This window comes from Heteronotia binoei, chromosome 8 (genome assembly GCF_032191835.1).
Source record: "Heteronotia binoei isolate CCM8104 ecotype False Entrance Well chromosome 8, APGP_CSIRO_Hbin_v1, whole genome shotgun sequence".
Lineage (NCBI taxonomy): Eukaryota > Metazoa > Chordata > Lepidosauria > Squamata > Gekkonidae > Heteronotia > Heteronotia binoei.
In genome coordinates this window covers 40,040,453-40,067,098 of record NC_083230.1, presented here as the reverse complement: position 1 = coordinate 40,067,098, position 26,646 = coordinate 40,040,453, and the positions used below count along the sequence as shown (strand labels likewise).

The 26,646-nt window shown below is 40.6% G+C and overlaps 1 protein-coding gene across 1 annotated transcript in view; it reads right to left on the bottom strand.

Moving 5' to 3' along the window:
• TMEM117 (transmembrane protein 117) overlaps positions 1-26,646 on the bottom strand; it is a 418,706-nt gene that overhangs the window by 71,393 nt on the left and 320,667 nt on the right. The window contains exon 6 of the mRNA XM_060244943.1: positions 2,855-3,014. Within this exon, the coding sequence (XP_060100926.1) occupies positions 2,855-3,014 (160 nt within the window). The remainder of the gene's footprint in view (positions 1-2,854; positions 3,015-26,646) is intronic.

The window sequence follows — 26,646 nt, the reverse complement described above, 5'->3', positions numbered from 1 at the left end:
ATAGAAGCTTATATGAAACATTAGCTTACATTTCTATTTACAAAAAATGGAGGAGGAAAGAAAGTAGATGGGGCCCAAGATGGATAACAAGGTGGACAGTCATGTCGGTCTGAAGCATGGGGAGGGAAGGAGGGAGGGAGGGAGCAATGTTTGGGGTGGGTAGCTGGGAAAGAGATACTGGACAAAAGAAGGGAATGTGCCTGGCACAGTTTAGTGGCAAAACTCCCCTGAGATCTCACAAGATCAGGTCAGGGAGTAAGTCAAAGTTTGGTGCTTTTCATTTTTCCTGCAATTCATCTGTTTTTGAAGATTGGTTATCAGTGTGTGTGTGTGGGGGGGGCACAAGTAGTTAGCCTTGCCTAGGGTGGAAAAAAGTTTGGGTCCAGCCCTGGTACCACTGGTGTACACTATACTCATGGTGGTTTGTTAAAACCCAAATTAGATATTCCTACAAAATGAGACTTCATAAAAGTACCACAAATGTTAATAGATTATAATATAAAGGGACTTTTGTTCCTTGACCTTCGGCTAGTTACATACTCAGTCTAATCCTCCTCAAAGGATTGTTGTGAGGATAAAATGGAAGAAAGGAGAATTATTTAAAGCACTTTGGGTCCTTATGGGAGAGAAAGGTGGGGTATAAATGAAATAAGTATATAAAATATGTAGATTTATTGTAAATAGAAATTACTCAAATGTCTAAATGTAGTCTGTTGCCAAAAAATAAGACAATTCATGTATCTATTTAGATGTTTATATCCTACTATTTTCTCCCAATGATTACCCAAAATGGCTTACAGTGTTCTTGCCTTGTGACAGACTGCACTTTTAAAAGCTTAGAAGTGCTGTGTATACAGATAAAGGACTGTGAAGTGTTAATTCTTCACAAAGCCAGAGAGCCTTGAGTGACAGGCTGCTGATCTGATTGGCTAGCATCAGTTGAGCAAAGAAAGACTTCTGAACTAAATGTTGAGGAGGGCAGCAGTCTGATTTTAGCCCTGGCTGAGAAGAGTTTAGTACTGATAATTCCAGAATTTAGCCCTGACTGAAAGCAGTTCAATACAGACAGGAAAACTGGGGAAAGTTGACAAAGACCAGTGGGTAGTTAGACAGAGAGACCTCCATTCAAGCCAAAAAAGGGGGACATTTTCTAGGGAGAGAATTTTCCTACCCAGTCAAATAGCGTGTTAGCGCTGATGAATGGAAAGATCCCTGGTCTGATATCATTAGAAACTGCCTTTAGACATCTTAAGAGTCAATTTAAAAACTCAAGATGAGTACTGGTGTTTCAAGAGAAGGGGTTTTGGATACTGGAATGAGTGCATTAGTCTGCTGGAAACCTAATGAGTCAGAGAATACTCAAAGAAAGTATACTAGTTTGGGAAAACACTGGAATGAAAGCCTCTCAATGAAAAGTTTTAAGTAACTGTTAATAGCTTTAAAAACTCTCAATAGCCTGAAGTCTGTGCATGTACTGGTTTTATCTCAGAAATTTCAACCCATGATTTCACCTGACTTTTCCCCTCTATGTTAAATAAAATATTTTGTTAATTTGGAATACAAAAACATCTCAAGTGCCATTAAAGCTAAACTCGGCTCCCAATCTGTCCCTCAGGTTCCTGGGCTGAGCAAACAGCTAAAATATTACCCTTTGACAGGGTGGGACAGCCAGAATTCTTCACAAAAGAAGAAAATGCATTACTAGGGCAGCTCAGTCAGACAGGGAAAGAAAAAAGGAGGGGAAATCTTGCCTATGAAGGAGGGAAGTTGGCAAGGCCATCACATGCCTCTTCCATTTTATCCTCATAGCTGCAATCCTGTGAGATAGGTTAGGCAGTGATAGAGTGACTAGCCACGGCAGCAGAAAAGAGTAAGAGTCCAGTAGCACCTTGAAGACTAACAAAATTGGGGCAGGGTATGAGCTTTCACGAGTCACTGCTCACTTCTTCACATATGATTCACAAAAGCTCATTTTGTTAATTTCTAAGGTGCAACTGAACTCTTACTCTTTTTTATCGCTACAGACAGACTAACTAATAGATCCATCTTGATCTATTGCCAAGGCAGAGTGGAGATCTAAATCTCTGTCTCCCAGATCTTTGTCACCCAGCACTTTTAAGCACAGTGAGGCACTGGCACTCATTATAACCCCAAACTAAAAATTTGTTTTGCCTTGTAGAATTTAATTAAGGAGGAAAAGAATATTCAAATTGTAGACAGATGCTGTGCCACATGGCCTTGTACTAACCACAGGATGGAGTCCCATTTTAGCAGCACAATTTAACAGAGCACAGATTGGATGGGCTACAAGAAATCATCTCCTTAGAAACATCAGCTAGTGGCAAGAAACCTGGCACAACAAACTGCTAGTAGACCTGGTGCGAATATATGTGCATAAAGAAATGAGATTGACTCCTAAGAATGATTATTAATACCTTTCATTGTATGATGTAACCATATACTGCACATTTTAAACGTCTGTAACTTATGTTCTATTATGTTATTTCATCTTTATAATGGAGGCTTTTCATTACAAAATTACTACCTTTACTTTTTTCCCCCCCTGTATACAATTTTGGCAGACAATATTCCCATTTGGAAAGTCACCAAAGTCTTACCTTGCAAAATAAAGCTAAGGAAGTCAGCAATGTTTTTGCCATTATTATCTTTTTCAAAAAGCCATTTGGCTTTTTTAAACAGTTATCTGAGAACACTGATGTCATCTAAACCTAATAATAGCAATGGCAAACATTTATTTTATTTTAGAATGTCTTGGCTGAATAGCACATACAAAAGGGCAATCTACAGAGAAGGCAGCTTCAGCACTTGGAAAGAAATATCAGGAAAAGTATACCTGCATGACAATAAGAAGGTCAAAGACTAAGATGAAGGAAGCCAAAAAGGCCCTTGAAACTTCATCACTTGGCAGGAATCCACGATTGAGCTTGTCCCAGTTGATCCAGTCAGTTGTGATGACAAGCACAACCACCGAGGTCAAAGTAAACAGAACAGTCCTGGAAATAACAGAAAGTAAGAAGAGTTCACCAAAACATATGGTAAGATTGTTGTGGTTTGACCTGTAAATAGTTTTTAAATGGCAAATTTTGAGGGGCTGCTGGACAATGGGTTGGATCCAGTCATTTAAAAAAAAAATCACTAAATTCTTCTCCTTACTACAGCCCCATTCCATGTGGTTTTTGTTCAAGCAAGTCCCAAAATCCTCCAAGTAGCTTTTGTGGTGGACAAGGGAGATATCTCTTTTTTTCAAAACTAGAACAGTTGGTTGGATCCATCTGGGAGAATCTAAAGATGGCTTTAAAAGCTGCCTAGTTAAAAATGGAAAATGATCAATGATATATTGATCAATGACATCTGCAGACACAAGACTCACCCATTAATTTATGTGTTTAACACATTTTAACCCAACCCAAGCAGCCTGAGTACCCCAGCTTAGCCTAGGCTTGTCACAGCTTGGGAGTTAAGCAGGACTGGGCACAGTCATTTCTTAGATGGGACAACACCAAGAAAGACTGGTTGCTATGTATAGAAAGGGAAGCCTCTTGCCTGGAACACCTTGTGGATGGGGCTGCCATGAGTCAGTTGTGACTCAATGGCATGTCCGTCTCTCCTTCTAACCCAACCCATCTATCTTTTCAACTGGCCTCCACCAAGATGACTTTGACTGGAATTCAAAACATAATATATTTAATAGCTATAAATCAATAGAACAGCAATAACCCCCCAAAAATAATTAATAATCTTAGATGTTCCTAGTAAAAACTTCAAAAAGGGAAGATGGCCCTCCATAGCAGTGGGTGCCAAATTATGAAATGTCCTTCGAAGGTCAGGTATTTATGCTGCCGATATTTTTATATCCATTAATGATATTTTTATTCACACAAACATGTGAATAAGTAGTGAATAGGGGGTGAGTTGAGTCAGAAATCAGGCTACCCACCCTGGATGGTATGTTGCTTGTGCCAGCCCAACAGGTGAGGAGCCTGCGGGGGGGGGGGGGGGGAATGCTGGATGCCTTGCCCTCTCTGGAGGCCCAAGTCACCACCTTTTATCATCTCCGGCAGGTCAGGCAACTACCCCATACCTCGCCCCCCAGGACTTAGCTACAGTGACCCATCAAATGGTCACTTCCAGGCTTGATTCCTGTAACTCACTCTATGTGGGCTTGTCCTTGTGGTTGAACTGGAAACTCCAGCTGGTGCAAAATGCAGCAGCATACCTACTGACTGCTTTGTCTGTGTGCACCCACATTTAGCCAGCATTATGTCAACTGCACTGGCTACCAATTGAGTACCAGATCCATTTCAAGGTACTGCTGTTCACCTTCAAAGCCTTGCATAGCCTTGGGTCTGACATACCTGAAGGACTGCCTTTCTCCATATCTGCCCTGGGGAGTCTTGTGCACTGCCAAGCAAGATCTGCTGGCTGTCTCCAGCGCAAAGGACGTCCACTTAGCCTTGACCTGAACCAAGGGGTTTTTCTGCCCTGGCCTAGTGGAACATGCCTCCACATGAAATCAGGGCCCTGTGGGACCTATTACCATTCTGCAGGGCCTGTAAAATGGAGCTGTTCCACCGAGCCTTTTGGCTGAGGCAGTGGGTGTCCAATAAAAAAATTGGCATCCTCTGCTGAAGACACCACTTCTATGCTGCCTGTATGAAACAAATATCATAGTCCAGCAGCACCAGCTTTTGAAGATTGTGCACAACACATTGTGCAATCATTTTTAATTTTTATGTAATATATTTTATTTTAATTATTTATTTATTTATTGCTTATGTCCACCGAATGGCCTAACTACTGTCTGCTCTGAGCCCACTTGCGGGGGGAATGGAATAAAAATCTGAAAAATAAATAAGTAGAATATAGCAGCATTTTGAAAGGCAACCCTGCCCCCACCTCAGCTTCCAGTGGGTACTGTAGAGAGTGAAAGCGTTATCAGCTACAAAACTAATACTTATTTATATAGCAACTAATAGCCATTATGGAAAGGGAAAGAAAAACAATAAATGGCCACCATTCTTCGACAGCACATAGTAATAGCAAGTAGGGGAATTTATTGGTTATGCTGAGATGGGCACAGATGCCATTTTTGTGTAATTCTTCCCCCTTTAAAAACCTCTCACAAAGTAGACAGTTTTGTGGAATGTTTATATCATACCTTACTTTAGGTGTGTGGTGGAGAAAAACGCCTGGGCTATTCTTGCATAAAGATTTTAAACATATGAACAGGACTGTGAAATATCCATAACAAAGAAGACAAAGGAGAGGGCTTTCATATCTCCTCATCACTCTTGAAACACAATTCTTTTCGCTAGAGACTTCATAGATTAACTCCATGCTTGAGAGGAGATAGATGGAGTATAACAACTAAGAAGGACATTTTTACACATCCATCTCCTGTTTAGACATATTTATTGCTTCACTGTTCCTTCCCCTAATTAAATCCAAACAAATGGTGACCCTATGAACTTAGCTTACTGCTGTTTGGCCCTTGCATATGTCAAAACATCTTCATTAAGTCATATGCTAATTTGCTGTCCACCTGTGTAGAGGCATCTGTCTCTGTATACGAACTATTAACCTCCATTCAATGTGTCTTTGGAAGTGTTCATGCACACAAAACCTCACTTTTTAAATAAAACTTTGTTGGTCTTAAAGATGCCACTGAACTCAAGATTTGTTCATAGATTCACCAGTAAGCATAAGAAGATCCTGCTGGAGCAGACCAGTGGTCTTTCTAATGAGCACCCTGTTTCAGCACATTATCAATTAGTTCCCCTGGAGGGTTAAACAAAACCTAGAAAGCTGGTCTTGAGGACAAAAGGAGATTAAGGAAGAATCGCACTGCTACAGCACCAACCCCAAATCAGACTTTTCCCTGCGGCCACTGTGGCCGGATCTGCCTGTCCCGCATTCATCTTGTCAGCCACCAGCGAGCCTGCAGCAGGCGTGGACTACTGTACCCTTCTTAAATCTTCGTTCGCAAAGTCAAGCCAAGAGAGAGAGAGAGAGACTGAAGTCTTCCTTTGATGTTGCCTTGGTATTCACAGGATAACCGCCTGTAAATGTGGAGGTTCCCTTTAATTTGCATAGCTCGTAACCATTGATGGATGTCAGTTTGAATATTGAAAACTTGTTGAGTGAAGAAGTATTTCCTCTGGTCTGTCCTAAATCTATTGTCCATAAAAGTTTGTTTATTTTTTATTTATTTTATTACAATTATATCCCGCCCTCCCCTGACGGGCTCAGGGCAGCTAACAACAAGGTGTCGCTAGGTGCCTTTGAATTCTCATGCTATTGGAGGACTACAACTGGCAACAAGAAAAAAAAACCCTCTCAAATGATGAGATATCTTCAAATTAAATCAACTGACAGTTTTTTACTTGAAGATCACTCTTATTAGGTAAAATGCATTTTGGAACATTCTAGTTGCTGAGGAGGGGATGCTATCGTCATTTCTGATTTCAGGGCTGTAGGGAAATGTTATTAAAACTATTGTCACTGCATGAAACTGGTCTTTGTTCCTGTTTCTTTCTCCTAAATCCTTGAGGGTGTTCTATGACCTTGATCACTGTCTCAAGAGCAATGCACTTATGAAGCCTAAGCAACTTGGTATGACTGTAATAGTCATTTTGGTAGGACTTTTCTCACAAATGCTAATTAACTAAGCAAATTCATTTAAAAAGTATCTGCTTGAGTAAACCACACTTGAACAAATGAAACCCATGATTTTTTGAAAAGCATAATTTAGGCAACTCATAGCATTTTGCCATGCAACTATTAAATTGCTTGCTCTGGGCTGTCTCTCCTTATTAGCTGGGAATCTCTCTTTCAAATGCTATTTGAAAATGTTCAGACAGTGGAAGAGAAAACAATCATTTTGGATGTCAGTACACATGTGTTGTTATTAAATGTGTGGGTGTATGCACAAACAGCGAATCAGCAAGTCAATATTTGCTTTAGTTACCAATTGCGATTCCCACATTTCTCTGAAGGCATCTCTCCATTCATTTATTTCTTTCAATGAAGGGGAAAGGGAGAAGATTTCAAGACTACTTTCTTTGGCATTCAAAACAATGACCAGCACACAATGTGACTAAAAATCAATCTGGCCAAGAAGTTACACAATTGCAGATGCTATGAAATCTAATTAAAGCAAACAGAATTAGACTTGGTGGTGGAAACTGTTCTCAGGTAACAACTGACTTGTGGTGACCCCGTAAGATTTTCAAAGCAAGAGATGTTCAGAGGTATTTTGCCATAGCCTGCCTTTGCATAGGAACCCTAGAAGAGATGAAAATGCACATTCCAATTTACATAGTGTATTCTCGCATATTTGAAAAGCAGCTTTTTAAATGTTATTGTTGAACAAATGTTTGGTCCCTGTGACATATCATGAGTAAAATAACAGGCTCATTAGAAAATAAAATAAATAAGTTATGCAAAAATTATTAAATCAAGTAGTAACTAACCAGGATTCTACTCCAACCTTTGAAAGCAAAACTGGCTCTGTTAAGTGTTTCAGTACTGCATCCAAAACAGGTTCCAGCTCTTTAAACTATTAAGCCACAGACCACTTGCAGACTACATGGGTTTCAATTTCTCCTGCAGTAAAAGGGCAAAACAAAATGGCAGAACTCCCAGAAACTAAACAAACTAGACAAAACATAGGAACTAGAAAACTGCACTGATGTTATGGAAGATACATCCTGACTTTTGCACTTTATCTGGCATTTATATAGCATTTTTATCCAGCATATATCCAGATATGATCAATATCTCCAGCTTGTTCTTATGTTCACTGCAGGCTCTACTGCCCAGAATCTCCAGGTATTTCCCTACCCAGAGTTGGTCACCCTACATGTGAAACTGCCTGATGCTGAAGCAGACCTTAGGGGTGCCTATCCCCAGGAGGAGGGGGACTGTAGTTCTGCCAGAACTTTGGAAGACAAATTGTATTCTTGGTGCTTGGAGAGGGGGGCAACAGTGGGAGGGCTTCTAGTGTCCTGGCCGCACTGATGGACCTCCTGATAGCACCTGGTCTTTTTGGCCACTGTGACACAGAATGTTGGACTGGATGGGCCACTGGCCTTATGTTCCTTCTCTTATGTTCTTCTCTTATGTTCTTATGTTTATGCTCTAACAGAACTTTTATAGCCAGGGCTTTTTTTAGCAGGAATGCACAGGAACATAGTTCTAGCTGGCTTGGCATCAGGGGGTGTGGCCTAATATGCAAATGAGTTCCTGTTGGGCTTTTTCGACAAAAGCCTGTTTATAGCTAGCATTTATCACTGAATTTAGAATTTTCTCCCTTTGCCTAATGCAACTCCCCCTTGTCTGACAAATCTTAGTGCTGTAGCTTTGATGATCCATTCAAATCAAGTGACAAAATGAAAGCTTCAATTTGATTAAAGTCTCCTTATAGTATGATGTTTTAGACCAATTTGGCACTTACCTCATGCCACTCTCATGGTTGTTTTCTCAGCATGGTTTCCTTCCGATTTCCCACTATCTGCCCCAGGGTTGCAGCAAGCATTGGTGTTTTCACGCAGTAAACAGAAACCGCTAAAACCCAGCTTCTATTTGCTGTGCAAAAATGCCGATGCTTGCTGCAGCCCAGGGGCAGATAGTGGGAAATTGAAAGGGAGCCACGCTGAGAAGATGAACGTGAGAGCGGCGTAAGGTGAATGTGAAATTGGTCTTAATTTTGTTTTTAGTAGTAGGAATAAAATGTGCATTGCACTCTCTTTTTCATAATCTTAAGGGAGGAATTGAATAGGGAAATTTCCTTTGTTAGTATAATGGGTGAATTTTATCTTTGGAAATCAAAGGAATAGAATTGCCATTAAACCAATAACAGATCTGCTGAGAGAATCAGAAATTTTCACATTACAGTTGATAAATGCTTATGTACATGTATGTTTGTTGAACTATCTGTAATTTATATTGGCAATTAGGGTAACTGCATAGTTATTTGTATGTATATTGCATTATTAAATAGAGATAAATATTTCTGGTTTGCTGGAAAGTGTTGTTCAGTAAGTATTACATGGACTTTAAGCTAAAACTTTAGTGTTTATTTATTTATTGGGTTTATATCCCACCCTATTCCAAGATAGCCTCAGGGCAGCTTACAACAATGGGATATACAATAACAAAGCCAAGGTAAAACAAAACAATCAGTAATAGAAAAATAGAGAAATAAACAAAGTAATGGAAGCTGTAAAAGGTAAGAAGGACTCATTTAAGAGGTGGAAAGCTAGTCCAAGTGAAATTAATAAAAGGGAACACAGGCTGTGGCAAATGAAATGCAAGACTGTGATCAGGCAGGCAAAAAGGGACTATGAGGAGCATATTGCAAAAAACATAAAGACCAACAATAAAAATTTCTTCAAATATATTAGAAGCAGGAAACCAGCCAGGGAGGCAGTGGGGCCCTTGGATGACCAAGGGGTAAAAGGATTACTGAATGAGGATAGGGAAATGGCTGAGAAGTTGAATGCATTTTTTGCCTCCGTCTTCACTGTGGAAGACAAGAAGTGTTTGCCCGCTCCAGAACCACTAATTTTGGAAGGGATGTTGAAAGACCTGAATCAGATTGAGGTGACAAGAGAGGAGGTCCTACAACTGATAGATGAATTAAAAACTAATAAGTCACCAGGTCCAGATGGCATACATCCAAGAGTTCTGAAAGAACTCAAAGTTGAACTTATGGATCTCCTGACAAAAATATGTAATCTTTCATTGAAATCTGCCTCCATTCCTGAGGACTGGAAGGTAGCAAATGTCACCCCCATCTTTAAAAAGGGTTCCAGAGGAGATCTGGGAAATTACAGGCCAGTCAGTCTGACTTCAATACCGGGAAAGTTGGTAGAAAGCATTATCAAGGACAGAATGAGTAGGCACATTGATGAACACGGGTTATTGAGGAAGACTCAGCATGGGTTCTGTAAGGGAAGATCTTGCCTCACGAACCTGTTGCATTTTTTTTGGGGGGGGGGGGGTGAACAAATATGTGGACAAAGGAGACCCAATAGATGTTGTTACCTTGACTTCCAGAAAGCTTTTGATAAAGTTCCTCATCAAAGGCTCCTTAAAAAGCTCGAGAGTTATGGAGTAAAAGGACAGGTCCTCTTGTGGATCAAAAACTGGCTAATTAATAGGAAGCAGAGAGTGAGTATAAATGGGCAGTCTTCACAGTGGAGGATGGTAAGCAGTGGGGTGCTGCAGGGCTCGGTACTGGGTCCCATGCTCTTTAACTTGTTCATAAATGATTTGGAGTTGGGAGTAAGCAGTGAAGCGGCCAAGTTTGCAGATGACACTAAATTGTTCAGGGTGGTGAGAAGCAGAGAGGATTGTGAGGCACTCCAAAGGGATCTGTTGAGGCTGGGTGAGTGGGCGTCAATGTGGCAGATGCGGTTCAATGTGGCCAAGTGCAAAGTAATGCACATTGGGGCCAAGAATCCCAGCTACAAATACAAGTTGATGGGGTGTGAACTGGCAGAGATTGACCAAGAGAGAGATCTTGGGGTCGTGGTAGATAACTCACTGAAAATGTCAAGACAGTGTGCGATTGCAATAAAGAAGGCCAACGCCATGCTGGGAATTATTAGGAAGGGAATTGAAAACAAATCAGCCAGTTTCATAATGCCCCTGTATAAATCGATGGTGCGGTCTCATTTGGAGTACTGTGTGCAATTCTGGTCATCGCTCCTCAAAAAGGATATTATAGCATTGGAAAAAGTCCAGAAAAGGGCAACTAGAATGATTAAAGGGTTGGAATACTTCCCCTATGAAGAAAGGTTAAAACGCTTGGGGCTCTTTAGACTGGAGAAACGTCGACTGCGGGGTGACATGATAGAGGTTTACAAGATAATGCATGGGATGGAGAAAGCAGAGAAAGAAGTACTTTTCTCCCTTTCTCACAATACAAGAACTCGTGGGCATTCGATGAAATTGCTGAGCAGTCAGGTTAAAATGGATAAAAGGAAGTACTTCTTCGCCCAAAGGGTGATTAACATGTGGAATTCACTGCCACAGGAGGTGGTGACGGCTACAAGCATAGACAGCTTTAAGAGGGGGTTAGATAAGAAATATGGAGCAGAGGTCCATCAGTGCTTTAAACCTAAAAGCATAAGCAGAACTCTACTGGATCAGACCAGAGGTCTATCTAGTCAAGCATTCTGTCTCACACAGTAGCCAACCAGGTCCTCTAAATGAGGCCACCCCTTATACAGGGGCATTACAATATCAACTGTTTCATTCTCAATCCCTTTCCTAATCATCCATAACATGTTTTCCTTTTTTCACTGCTGCAGCACACTGGGTTAGAACCAGGTCTTTTTTTTTTGTCCAAGAGTTTACAGGGCTCATATTACAGGGGATTGGCTGTATCAGGGGTGTGTGGTCTAATATGCAAATGAGTTCCTGCTACAAAAAAAGCCCTGGTTAGAACATAAGAGAACTCGTGTTGGATCAGGCCAATGGCCCATCTAGTCCAGTCGTCTATATCACAGGTGCCATCAGGAGGTTCACCAGTGGGGCCAGAACTCCAGAAACCCTCCCACTGTTGCTCTCCAAGCCCCAGATACAGAGCATCAACTTGCAGGAAATGACTACTTTGGAGGGTGGATTCTCTTACATTAGACTCCTGCCCCCAGTCTCCAAGAAGGTCCAAGAAGTGGTATGACATTACTTCCCCGTTTGATCCAGAAATGGCATCATGCCACTGACAAAGGAAAGGAAAGGTCCCCTGTGCAAGGACCAGTCGTTTTCGACTCTGGGGCGATGTCACATCATGACGTTTTCATGGCAGACTTTTTTTACGGAGTGGTTTGCCATTGCCTTCCCCAGTCATCTACACTTTCCCCCCAGCAAGCTGGGTAGTCATTTTACTGACCTCAGAAGGATGGAAGGCTGAGTCAGCCTTGAGCAGGCTACCTGAATCCAGCTTCTGCCGGAATTGAACTCAGGTCATGAGCAGAGAGTTCAAACTGCAGTACTGCAGCTTTACCGCTCTGTACCATGGGGCTCCTAGCCACTGACACAACCATGCCCCTAATCTTCTCATGGATGCCAACCAGTGGTGTGTGCATCTGAGCTAATGTTTATAAAAGAGATCACCAAAAGAAAGTGAAAATCCGCAAAAAGTCTGAGGAATAAAACTGGCAGAATAAAATATGTTGCCGTTTGAACATGAACAATAGCAGCCCCTGGCCACTCCAAGGAATGAAAACAAGTGGAAGGTCTTTCACATGAAGGATGAACACCTCATTTCCAGCATTTATGAAGCATTTTCTAAATATCAAGAATGAGAACCTGATCTTACTTGTCTTTATTTTCACAGGCTGTTTTGGAGATTTTTGTCTTGCTTCCCAGAATATTATAAATCATACTATTGGGATGGATCCAGAGACTCCCTTCCATCAAGTGATTGGGCGGGGGTGGGGGGTAAAGCTCTTACTTAGCAAAAGCAAAACTTTGGATCCAACCCACAGTGATCAATGTTAACATGACACATTTTAACCAAATAACCATGAATGGAGCAGAGCCTGTAACTTTAATTTGTTGCCAGTTCTTTTCGTGCTTACTCCCTGCATGCCCCAGCCAGTCTTGTTTATTGGGGAACCTTTGGGAATAACACAGAATGGAATGGGAAGGCAGAACTGGTGGAAACCTCCTCCCTTGCCTATATAAGATTTGCTTGGTTTTTCAGGGGTCTTGGGGACTGCAGTAGGAAGGAGAGTTGGCAGAGATTAATTCTTGATTCACAGTTGCCTGCCCACCCCCCAAATGTAAACACAACACAACACAAATTATGGGTTAAACTGAGGATTTTATAACAAGCTGATCTGCTTAACTTAGTTAACACCTTAAAGCATGGGTTGCAAGGCAAGCCTACTAACTGGGCAATACCACCCCGGCTCAAAACCAGGTCTGGAATCTGTCTGAATCCTTTCTCCTCATGGCCCACACATGTGTGCATAGAGAGGATGGAGGGGCATGACTGTTAAGCCTTAAGGCTTGTCATATGCTCCCCAACCATGAAGAGGCTCCCACTGAACCACCCAGACTGTGTAGCCAATAGGGACCCAGATAGAGGACCCACCCCTCAATCACCGATATCTTGGGGTTCTTGCCCACTCAAGCTCACCTTAACCTGTTAGGGCCCAACCAGATTAACCAGGCCTATTTATACCTCACCACTTTGGAAAGTGGAAAAAAGACCCCTCCCCCCAGCCAATTTGGGTGAGGTCCCAAAAAATCCCTGCTCATCCCCCTAATAGTCAACCAGCGAATCCCACACGGTCTCAAAAGAGGTAGGTAGGTGGGGATCTCACAGTATGCTAAAATGAGGAGGGGAAGTGGCAGCTGCCAAAACTCAGCCAGCATGCCCACCTCCCACTGGCTGATGCCAATGTCTCAAGCTGTAATTTGTTCCCCTTCCCCTTGTGTTTTCATTCAACAAGGAGGGGGAGTGGACAACTGCTGGCACAATTTGACAGGAACTAGTCTTCTTTGGATCCAAGCCATAATATTTTTGTTCCTAAGGACTGCAAACTTTAATCAATTTAATTGTTTGGTTGGTTCATCAACTAACTGGTTGGGATAAATTGAAGGGAAAATATGTTTCTTTTTAAACCTATGCTTTCTAAGAATGCATGGTAGGTGTAGCTTATTAAATTATAAGCTATTTTATCTTTCATGTTTTCAATACATAATTTTGCTAACATGCAAATGTGTTTAATCTTAGGGTAATTAGTTGATTTTAAAAAGCCAGCAGCCTAGTTTCCATGGCAGTTAGCCACATGCAGTTATGCAGTTATGTGTGCTTGTGGCCCTCAGCCAATTTTGTGCAGGAATAGTTAGATTTTTTTTTTTGTTTGTTTGGCATACCCCAAGTAATGATTATTGGTCTACCTCCCTGGTTCTGATGTGATGTGTTTTATGTTGTTATTGAATTATTTTGTAATTTTAAAGGTTTTTAATTGTCCAAATCATAGAATCATAGAGTTGGAAGGTGTCATAGAGGCCATCTAGTCCAATCCCCTGCGTAATGCAGGAGCAGTCTAAAACATCCAACCGTTGCTTGAAGACTGCCAGTGAGGGGGAGCTCGCCACCTCCCTAGGTAGGCAATTCCACTGCTGAACTACTCTTACTGTTTTTTTTTTTTTGGGGGGGGGGTAATCCTAATATCCAGCTCAGGGATGGCCTAACCTGCTTAACGTAAGAGCCACATAGACTAAACGTCAGATTTCTGAAAGCTGCAAGACATGAACATTAGATGTTTCAGAGCCACAAGACAGGAAGGAAAGGGAGGGGAGGAAGGAAGGAAGGAAGCTAGCTTGGCTTGGTGAAGTGATTTAATGAGAGAAATGCCTTCTCCGTGCCAGCCAGCCAGGTGGTGGGGTCTTTGAGAGCCACACGATATGTGTGAAAGAGTCACAGTTTTGCCACCCTTTATCCAGCCAGTAATTTTCACCTATAATTTAAACCCATTATTGAAAGTCCTATCCTCTGCTGCCAACAGGAACAGCTCCCTGCCCTCCTCTAAGTGACAGCCTTTCAGAAACTTAAAGAGAACAATTATGCCCCCCCCTCAGCTTCCTGTTTGCCAGACTGAATGTTCCCAAGTCTCTCAGCCTTTCTTTGTAGAGTTTAGTCTCCAGGTCATCTCCTGATCATCTTTGTTGCCCTCCTCCACACCAGTTCCGTTCATCAAGTCCACTGATTTTACAGAGCATACCTGTTTCACAGCATGAACAATCTTCTCTACTGTCTAGTGGAAGAAAGACTTTTATTCTGGATTGATTCTTTCACTGATCCCAAATGCATGTTGACTTGGGCAGGTGTTAGTTGGCAACTGATTATGGCACAGGTTCAACAGCAGTGGTCTCCAGCTGATGTCTGATGGCATCCTGTGTGCACTTTCTCTTGGTGGGGCAGTGAGGGATTGATGAGCTCAGAAATCTGTCATAAGGAGGGGTGACAAACTCTATGGGTTTGCCATGGGTTATGGTTTCTTTTCTTTTTTTTACTCATTTGTCAGTGGCTTGATGGGATTTTTGAAGCCATCCCCCCACCAGAGCTAGTCTGGCATAAATTTTGTGGTAGCCACCATTTTCGAATGTTTATAATTTTTATTGATTTTAACTACAAAAAGAAGAAGCATAAGCAGAGATACATAAAAGGGGGAAGTGCATATACAGGATGGGAAAAGCAGAAAAAAAGAAAAGTACAAATATATCAGTTATAATTCTACCTCCAAATAAAATACCCAATTCGTTCTACCTGCAAGTATAGAGTTCTCCATGTATTTTACCATCTTTATCTTTCATTATAAAACATTTTTACTGAACTATTACTTGCAATACAAGTCTAAACAATTCTTCTTCAACACAAGTATAAAAAAAGTCAGAGCAATCTCAACACGGAACTGGCTGATTTAGCTTAACCATGTTGAAAACACAGAGTCGTTTGTTAGTTTAACAATATCCTCATTAACATAAACACATAAAATTAATATCTTTATCCTTAAGAAGCTAAAAAAAATACAACATAGTATTTTGTCTAACTCAATATAAACAGTTTCTCCAGGGGAGCATATTAAAAGCAAATCTGCCAGATTACAAAATAACTGTGCTGTCTGCCTTTTTAACAATTAATCCAACTCTTATATCCCTATTGGTCTAGAAAAAAACAACTTAATATAACCCAAAAATAAAAGTCACATACCTTTTCTTATTGGGAGTTCCATACCCAACTACCCACATAGAGACATTTCAAGAGACCCTTCTTGCTAAAAAGAAATCTATCTCCTGATTTATAACTAAAATGCACCTTCTCTCTCCTTAATACAGCCTGAGACCAATATCTTTATCCTTAACAGGCTAGAAATAGAACACAATAATTTATCTATCTTATTATAGATAATTTCTTCAAACAAACATAATAGGAGATCTACTAATTTACAAAATAATTATGATGTCTACCTTCTTAACAATTATAGACTAACTTGTAGTATTACCCATATTGATAGCAAACATAAAAAGCTGATATCTTTATCTGTTAAAGACAAGTTTACCAATTTACCAAATAATTATGCTGTCTATTTCTTAGAAGTTGATCGATTTTTACATAAAATTTTCAAAAACTTTTTAGTCCTTCAGTTTTTATGTCCATATTATTCTAGAGAAGACAACTTATTATAGCCCCAAAAAAGAAAAAAAAATCTCACTTAGCCTTCTAATATCACATATCAGGTTTTCTTGCAAAGTCCATATCCAACTATCCACAGAGAGAGATCTAGTTCAGGAAGCTCTTCTTTTTGAAGGATTTCCACATCATGATTTTCTGGTTAAAATGCACCTTCTTACTCCTTAATGCAGTCATCCCTCTCGAAGAAAGTGGGAAAAATTCCACAGCCTTTGTTCCTCTCGACATAACTTCAGTCAATCTCCATTTCCGGTATTCTTTTTTAACTATGCCATAGGGTTCCATTGTAATTTTCTTTTGTTCATTTCCCAACGAGTCGGTCTCCAATCTCAATTCCACAGACGTCACCAGGTTCTCTTTTGCACTCTGCTCATGTAGATTTGAGATTTTGCTAGCTTTCAGCACAAAAGCTCCCATTTGTTTCTTAACCAACTCTGTCAATAAACCAGAGAATTCAAATTGCTTAAAAAAATCTTTTTTGTGGAAGATTTCGCTTAGCAAAACCATTTTTCTCTGTCAGCAAACTCAATCCATTAATCCTAGTTGAAAAGTAGCTCAGAGTCCCAGATAGTCCGTCCTTCCCAATCTCCTCCAACTGGAGTTTTGAGTGTTAGCGCATTAATTTCAATCAGACGACAAGGAGAAATCCCTCTAACAAGTATCTCATTTTGTTCAGACCATATTGCAGTCGAATAATAGTCTCTTTAACAAATATTCAATTATAATCTGGGTCTATTTAAGTATCCATATTCAGGTTAATTCAAATTATTTCCAGTCCTTAAAGATGTTCTTTAGCTTTTCGAGGCCTCATTCACAGGGAAATTGGAGGTATCAGCCTCTTTCCCTTCCTTTGAACTGCCCATTTATTGAAATGTAAAACGACCCATTAGCCATTGGCATTGAAAGCACACTTACTTGCTATGTAGAATTGTCATGCTTGAGGTAGAGAAGCGATAGATCAAAAGCTTGTTGAAGAGAAGAGAAGCAAGCGATCGGGCGTTCACCTCTTGCTGCTGTAATGGCGATCACGAAGGGAGGAGCTTCGGGGCATACAGAGAGAACAGGAACAACTGCCACTGCGCCCCTGTCTTGCTGTAAAAGCTCCATGCCAAAAGGAGACCCCCTTCAAGGCCTTTTTGGGTACCCCTTCACCCACCTGATTCAAAGGGGCCGCAGGCAGGAGAACCTGCGGACCCTGCTGAGATCAAGGCGACGTAGCCCGGAAGATATCTGTAGCTACCATTTTCCACACTTACTGGAAGCTGGTGCTTGGGCTGAACTGTACTATTGACATGGCTCTGAATTTAAGCTTGGATTTGGTCCATAACTGCTACTGGGGGGGAGACTGTTCCAAATTGTGGAAGGATTCTGTAAGATTGAAAGGACTATGAACCATAATTTTTCTGCTGTCTGTCCCTCCTTTTATTGGTGAATGGATCTTGGGTCAATTTAGGATGGAAAGTGCAATCCAGGGATTGTGGAAATACAAACCCGAGCATATCCAAGTGTCCTTCTCCCCTTGAGTGAGGATGGACAACTCTACTCTTACCTCTTCCACTTTATTCTCATAACAATTACCTTAGGTTAGGTTGTTTCACCATGTCTGAAGAAGTGTGCTTGCACATAAAATATCTTGAAAAAAACACTTTGTTAGCCTTAAAAGTGCCACTGAATTAAACTTTGTTTTTAGGTAAGGTTGAGAGTGACCAACCCAAAATTGCCCAGAAAGCTTCTGTGGCAGAGAAGAGATTAGAATCTTGGGCTATGGTCACATATGCTAAATAATTCAGTTTCAGTCCACTTCAGAAACTGTTTGAAAGTGGATTTTGCCATTTCACACAGAAAATCCAGTTTGAAAGTGCCTTGAAAGTGGATTGAAAGTGCATTATTTAGTGTGTGTGACCACACCCTTAGTTTCTCAGATCCTAGCCAGGTATTCTATCTACTATACCACACGGGAGTATTTAGTACAGAAGTTAAATGTAGTTCCACAGACACCAATTAGACTTCTTACAAAATAAGTGTTTTAAAACATGTTTGGCATGAAGTGCAAGTTAACAGGTTTCCCAGTTTCAAAGAGCACTTATAGACATTTTAACAACAGCAACAGACCTCTCAGCACCTTACACATTCCTATATCATTTAGGGTTGCCATGCCTAACTCAGAAAATATCTGGGGACTTTCACATTCCCTAAAATAAATAAATAAAAATACAGCAATGCAGTCCCCCTGAATACAGTCTTCATTTCCTCATCCCCCAGAAGCTAAATGTCCTCTCCCTCCATCTCTCCCTCCCCCCACACTCTCTCACACACACAAAGCAGCAAAATCAAGCAGTTTGCAAGCACACATTTTTGTGATTTTACTGGGGCAATCTACTCATGGAGTTGTTGAATGCAACTATTTACTGTATAGTCAACCAAGTTCTTCGGACTAACACAGGGAAACCAAAGCTTCTAGTTTACTATTTGCTCTCTATTAACTGTGCAAATGATTTCTGAAAGGAATATAAAACAAATGGAGAGACTGGGCTAGTTTCCCTTTCTTCCTCACAACTTCACAACTCACTGGGTGCAGCCACCATTGTTCTGCCAGTTCACACCACTCCCATTCAGTCTGGCTCCTACAGATTTAAAGGCACGTACACCTTCCAAAAAGCAAGCAGTTTCCAAACTTCTGGCATTCCAAGGTGGAAATGCACATGGTAGCTGTTCTGGCAGGGCTTCCCCCCACCAGCCAGCTGACTAGGGGCATGAAGGAGCCTGCAAGGAGATTGGCAGGTCTACATATTTTCTTTGTTCTGAATAAACTTTATACCTTTTAAACTGAAAAACCTGGCTATTGTTTTAATTTTCTGCACTCTGCATGCACTCCAAATTGGATCTACCACCAAGCATGATTTTCTCACTTCCTCCCTCCTCTTCATTTTAAAATGAACCATGCAAAAGATGCTCCTGGTGGGCAGGTGACCCCCATAGGAACAATTTACTTTGGATTTAGATGTCACCCACTCTGCAAGCAGACTCTGAGTGGGTAATGGTCATAATAAAACATTTTAAAATTACAATTGCAAAAAGATAAAAAAAAACATACACAGACAATTTAAAAAACCAAACATTTGGTGCTATGAAAAATATTTTGTTAACCTAGGCGATTTATATCGATATCTCAGTTCTTCTGTTAGTCTGTTATCAGTCTTGCAGATAGTATTGCTCAGTGGCACAGCAGTGGCAGCCTCATCCCCCATTAGTTGTAGGCCTGTCAAAAGAGTTGGGTTTTACAGGTCCTGCAGAATTGGGAGGGGTCCCGCAGGGCCCTTTTGGCCTATGGGAGAGCATTCCATAGCATCGGTGCTGCCACTGAGAAAGACCTGACCCATGTAGAGCTTAGTCTGGCCTCCCTTAGTCTGGGAATGGATAACAGGTTTTTGACTCCTGAACACAGTGCTCTCTGGGGTGTATATGGGGAAAGGCAGTCCCTTAGATAGACAGGTCCTCAGCCATATAGGGCTTTGAAGGTCAGTACCAACACTTTGAAATGGATTTGGTATACAATAGGCAGCCAGTATGGCCTTTCTAGCTCCGGTTGAATCTGCTCCCATAGAGGGAGCCCCATTAACAACCGTGCCACTGCATTCTGCACTAGCTGCAGTTTCCAAGTGAGGGACAAAGGTAGCCCCATGTACAGGGCATTACAGAAGTCTATTCTCGAGGTGACCATAGCATGGAACATGGAACATTGCTAAGTCGTGGTGCTCCAAGAAAGGGGCCAACTGCCGTACTCGCCGCAGATGGAAAAAGGCAAACTTGGCAGTGTCTGCTACCTGGGCCTCCATAATCAGGGAGGGCTCCAGGAGCTCTCCCAGACTCCTGACCTTTGGGGCCGGTATTAGTGGCGCCCCATCAAAGGCCAGCAAGGGAGTCTCCTTTCCCAGGCCACCACAACTCAGATAGAGAACCTCCATCTTCATCAGATTTAACTTCAGTCAACTCAGCCTGAGCCAGGATGTCACGGCTTGTAGTGCCAGGTCCAGGTTGTCCAAGGTGCAGTCGAATCAGCCACCCATCAATAGATAAAGCTGACTTAATGGTCCTTCACTTGACAATTCAAATGATGAAACATAGTGAGCATTTTATGTAAACTGTATCCAAGATCTTTCTTTCAAAAGGCAGGAAGGAACATATGGCATGCAGTAGACACATTTAAAAGATCAAGGTCAACTTTTGTTGATTTTATGAATCTAAGATACATGAATATAAAATATAAACTGGATATAATATATTTAAGATAACTGCGTAGTCTTAAAGACTAAGAAATTTATTATTCCATAAACTCTTGTGAACTTTATCATCTGATGGTGGACTCTGACTCATGAAAATTTATTTGTTAATATTTAATATGCAATAACACTCTTTCTCTGGCCTGCAACAGACAAGCAGAGCTATGCGGTTTGTTTGTAAATCTTTTAAATTATTGATTTAAAAAGGAATATTGCTTCAGGATAAGGCAGAAATAGCCTAAATCAGTGTTTTCCATTTGCGGGGTCATGACCCGATACCGAAGCCTCACTACCGAGTCACGAGAAAAGCCAAAGCTAGCCCTGCCCCCAGCAAAGCATGACCTCTGCTCTGCTTCCTTCCTTCCCCCATCTCTCTGTTGTGCAGAGAAAAGCTAGCCTTGAAGACTGATGCAGACTGCAAAGCCTGAGCTCCGTTTGGCTTCCTTCCTTCCCCCATCTCTCTGTTGTGCAAAGAAAAGCTAGCCTTGAAGACTGACCACAGGCTGAAAAGTCTGAGCTCTGTTTGGCTTCCTTTCTTTTCCCATCTCTGTGTTGTGCAGAGAGGAGCTGGGCTGCCTCTCCTTCCTTCTCCCCCCCACTCCCAGTGTTTGAGAGAAAAGTTGGCATCCATTGGCACTTTAGACCCATGAAGTGCTCTTCAAGGTATGAGTTTTCCTGTGCCTTGCAGTATGTTCTTTTAGGGAGATTTCCCCGGGAGGCCTGGGCGGCAAAGAAGGGTGTGTGTGTGTTTTTTTTCAGCCAGGAGGGGCAGGGAATGGACATTCCAGTAGCTATTTTTTTTACCAAACCATCCCTGGGCAGAATTGTTGCTGGCTGAGGTCATCTGATGGAAGGCTTTTTTTTCTTTGCCCCCCCCTTTCTTTCTTTCTTTCTTTCTTTCTTTCTTTCTTTCTTTCTTTCTTTCTTTCTTTCTTTCTTTCTTTCTTTCTTTCTTTCTTTCTTTCTTTCTTTTCCTGCAAGTGATGCTCTGTCTGTATTATTGGTGCTGGGAGGGGGGGGAAGCAACCGTGGGAGGGCTTCTAGTGCCCTGGCACCACTGGTGGACATTCTGGAAGTGACATCACAGGAAAAGGTGGAGTTTTGGTTCAGTGTGCCCCAGAAGTGACATCATTTGGCCCTTAACACCACAGGAAATGAAATAATTCCTATCTCCCGGCTCCACAAGTCTCCTGGCGCCACCCTCAAATTTTAGTGGGTCCCGAAGGAGAAGTGTAAAAATAACTGGGCCATGGGAAAGAAAAGATTGGGAAACCCTGGTCTAAATTATCAATACTTCTTTCAGATGAACCCCAACCCACCACCACACACAAATACTTAGTCTGGGTGATTTATTCATAGAGAACTAGATCTACATGTAGCACTGTCTAGCACTAGCATTTTTTTTTTTTTAAGCCAGTTGTGTGGCAAAAAAAAAAAAATCACTTAAACCAGGGGTGTCAAGCATGTAGCCTAGGGGCCAAATCAGGCCACTGGAAGGCTCCTATCAGGCCCCCAAGAAACCGGCTATCATCTGTTTCCTTCTCCTCTTTCTCGTTCCCTTCTGCATCACAACTTGCTTTGCCAGGCTTGCTCAAATACACTGCTTAGAGAGGCCGTGGCTCTGTGGTAGACCATCTGCTTGGCACACAGAAGGTCTCAGGTTCAAGCCCTGGCATCTCCAGTTGAAAGGATCTTGCAGTAGGATATATGAAAGACCTCTGTTTGAGATGCTGGAGCGATGCTGCCAGTCTGATAGACAACACTGACCCTGATGGACCAAGGGTCTCAATATAAGGCAGCTTCATGTGTTCATTACACACAGTTGCCATTTTGTGTGAAGATAGCAATGTGTATTTTCCATCTGGGTTTCCAGTTTCACATCCCACTTTAAGTCCACACTAGGGTTAAAAAGGGGGTATAAATCATAGAATCATAGAGTTGGAAGAGACCTCCAAGGTCACCTAGTCCAACCCCTTGCACAATGCAGAAAATTCACAAATACCTCCCCACACACCCCTAGTGACCTCTGCTCCATGCCCAGAAGATGACAAAAAACCTCCAGGATTCCTTGCCAAACTGGCCTGGAGAAAAATTGCTGACTGACTCTAAAGGGGCAATCAGCATTTCCCTGGGCATGTAAAAAAAAGGCCATGAGAACTAAGCATTGATGTAACCCTTCCTGCCTTCCTTCTCATGATCTGCCTAAGTTCCCAGAATTGGCATTGCTGTCAGATGACCATCTAGCTTCTGTTTAAAAACATCCAGGGCTTTTTCTGTAGCAGGAACTCATTTGCATTTTAGGCCACACACTCCTGAAGCAGCCAACCTCCAAGAGCTTACAGGGCTCTTAGAACAGGGCCTACTGTAAGTTCTTGGAGGATCAGCTACATCAGGGGTCTGTGGCCTAATATACAAAGGAGTTCCTGCTACAAAAAAAGCCCTGAAAGCCTCCAAAGAAGAAGCCTGTTCTACTGAGGGACTACTCTGTCAGGAATTTCTTCCTGATGTTTAACCAAAAACTCTTTTGGTTCTGATTTGACCCTCAGGGGCAACAGAAACAACTCTGTACCATCCTCTGTATGACAGCCCTTCGAGTACTTGAAGATGGTGATCATATCATCTCTCCTCGTCTCCTCTCCAGGATAAATGTATCAAGCTCCTTCAACCTTTCCTCATAGGACTTGGTCTCCAGAACCCTCACCATCTTTGTTGCCCTCCTCTGGGCATGTTATAGCTTGTCTATATCCTTCTTAAATTATGGTGCTGCAAACTGAATACAATACTCTAGGTGAGATCTAACCAGAGCACAGTAAAGCGCTACCATCACTTTGTATGATCTGGACACTACACCTCTGTTGATAGAGCCCAAAATTGCATTTGCCTTTTTAGCTACCACATCACAATGCTGACTCATGTTCAGTGTATGGTCCACTAAGACCCCTAGATCCTTTTCACATATACTACTGCCAAGACAACTCTCCTCCATCTATAATCATGCATTGGATTTTTCGTACCTAAATGCAGAACTTTAGATTTATCGCCATTAAAAATCATTTTTTTTAGCCCAGTTTTCCAGCCTGTCAAGATCATCTTGTATCCTGATTCTGTCTTCTACTGTATTTGCTATCCTTCCCAATTTAATATCATCTGAAAATTTAATAAGCATTCCCTCTATTCCTTCATCCAAATCATTTATAAAGATGTTGAACAAAACAAGTCCCAGGACAGATCCTTGAGGCACTCCACTTGTCACTCTTCTCCAAGAGGATGAGGAACCATTATCAAGCACTCTTTGGGTGTATCTGTCAACCAGTTACAGATCCAAATAACAGTAATAAGATGCACACCACATTTTATTAACTTGCCAAATAGAATGTTTTGTGGAACCAGGGCTTTTTTTCTGGGGGAACATGGCAGAACGAAGTTCCAGAACCTATCTATGGAAACAAGATTCTCAAAAAACGTTTAAAACATTTCCCTCATGAGAGTTCTGGCACCTCTTTTTGCAGAAAAAAAAAAGCCCCATGTGGAACTTTATCAAAAACCTTACTGAAATCAAGATAAACTGTGTCTACAGCAATCCTCTGATCCAGCAAGGTAGTAACTTTTTTGAAAAAAGAGATAAGATTCGTCTGACATGACTTATTATTGAGAAACCCATGCTTGTTCTTAATAATCACAGCTGTCTTTTCTAAATGCTCAAGGACTATTTGTTCAGAAACTTTTGCAGGTATAGATGTCAGGCTGACAGGTCAGTAGTCACCTGGATTTTCGTTTTCTTCCTTCTTTTAGATAGGGACATTTGCCCACTTCCAATCTTGTAAGAAAATAATGAAATAAATGCATAAATAAGGTGTATCAAGAGGATCACCAGAATTGTAACAACCAAATAGAATTTGTAAGTATTGTTCATTAAGCTTTAAAATCACACAAGGCAATCTCAAACAGTGTTATACCCTTCTAAGCCCATTGACTCAATCCAGCATATATTGCTTGATTGTTCCTTATACCATAACCTCTGTAAAGATTTATTTGGCAAGCTTTCTTTTTCTCCAGATTTGTCTATTCTGCCACCCTGTTATTATTTATTGAGTGATACTGAGGGGGTGGTTAGTGAGGCTGTGGCAAAATTTCTGGCTGACATCCTTAAATTTAATTCTGACCATGTTTGAATGCATCTGTAAGCTCGGTTTTATTTTGATTTTATCTCCAATGTTTAAATTTTTATATTCTGTGTATTTTTATCTGAATCTATTATGCCATTAAAGGTTTGGTATGGTATGGACTTGAACAGTCTTACAAGGCTGTATCCTTCTAAGGATAGTGCCAAAAATGATATTCCACTAAATCTTTTCAGTCTCATACTTATCTACTGAATTTTGCCACTGAATTAATTAAGCTTCCTGGGCATCAAAAATTTGAAAAGCATAATGAGGCATAAAAAACATTTTTTTAAAAAATTATAAAGCATCTGTACTGTTTTTTTTGTTTTTGTTTTTGTTTTGTATTATAAAACATCTGTACTGTTGCAGATAAGAGATTGGATGTTGTTGAAAGATAAAAGACAATTGTTGTTAGAAGGACATGATTTGACTATGAGATGGCATGCTTATTTGTGGTATCAAAGACTTGAAGGCCACTCCTATTTTAAGAACCATTGGTTTCGGAAATCTTTATATCATACCTGGGCATGGCTAAAGCCTAAAATGTATTCAAAAGTTCCAAGATGGGTTTCACCAGTAGAAGCATTTACTCACCCAAATCTTTTAAAAGCAAACCAGAATTACAGGTATGAGGACTTGTTGGGAAAAGAAAACCAACTGAAAACCAAAGAAGAATTAGAAAACATGGATATTAAAATGAATTGGTGGATGAGAATGCAAGTTGAATTCAGATATGCTAAAGATAAGGCAATAGGCTTCACTAGTGAACAATACTTATTGGATAAAATTCTATTGGGACCACAGGAAAAGTTAATTTCCAAATTATATGCATATTTACTTCAAATGAAGACACAAGAAGAAGTTGTAAAGGGCAAAAAATTTTGGTTACAACATCACTCAGGAACAGTGGGAAAGACTGTGGAAACTTAATGTTAAATTAACTAGGTCAGTGACTTTCAAAGAAAACCTCTATAAAATGTTTTATAGATGGTACTTGACCCCACAGAAATTGTGCAAGATCTATACTAATATGTCTAATAAATGCTGGAAGTGCACCAAACAAATTGGTACTTTTTACTATATGTGGTGGACGTGTGAGAGGGTGAATGGCTATTGGAAAATGGTACATGAAATGTTACAGAAGATTATGAAAACCCAGATACATTTTAAACCAGAACTTTTTTATTGAATATATTTCCAGAGGACTATTCTAAAGAAATGAGACACATGCTGGCACACTTTAACACTGCAGCTAGAATCCTTTTGGCACAGAGATGGAAATGTCAGGAAATTCCTTCGAAAATGGATTTGGTGGGAAAAGTTTTGGAGACTGCAGAGCTTGGCTTTCTATCCCAACTGGTGGTTGGGAAATCTAAAGAAGAAGTAAGAAAAAACTGGATGAAATTTTATGTTTGGTTGGACACTCAAGACTCTTAAGATTCTCTGGTGTGATCTGATTTCTTTTTCTTTTTTTCTTGTGTTTATATTATAATATTTACCTTTAAGCGAACTTTTAAATTTACTTTGGGAAAACTGGCAAACTACTAAAATATAACTAAAGATCTATATTATACAAATTTAAAATGGAATATATATATATATATATATATATATATATATATATATATATATATATATATATATATATATATATATATATATATATATATATATATATATATTGCTTAGATTAAAATAACAACAAGAGAGAACATATGTTAAGAAAATACGGTAGAACTATCCTTTTGATTCTGGAAAGTATTTCATAAAAACAAGACCAGAATGTATTGTGTCTTTACCCCTTCACTTTTTTTCTGTTCCCTTTTTTCCTAAACTTTTCTGAAACTAATAAAAACTTTTGAAAATTGAAAAAACAATTTTTTCATTTTCAGATGTTATGGAATTTTGAGTTGTATGTCACTTAAGATTAAGATTATAAACAGCCAAAATTGAACAGCCTTGAGTT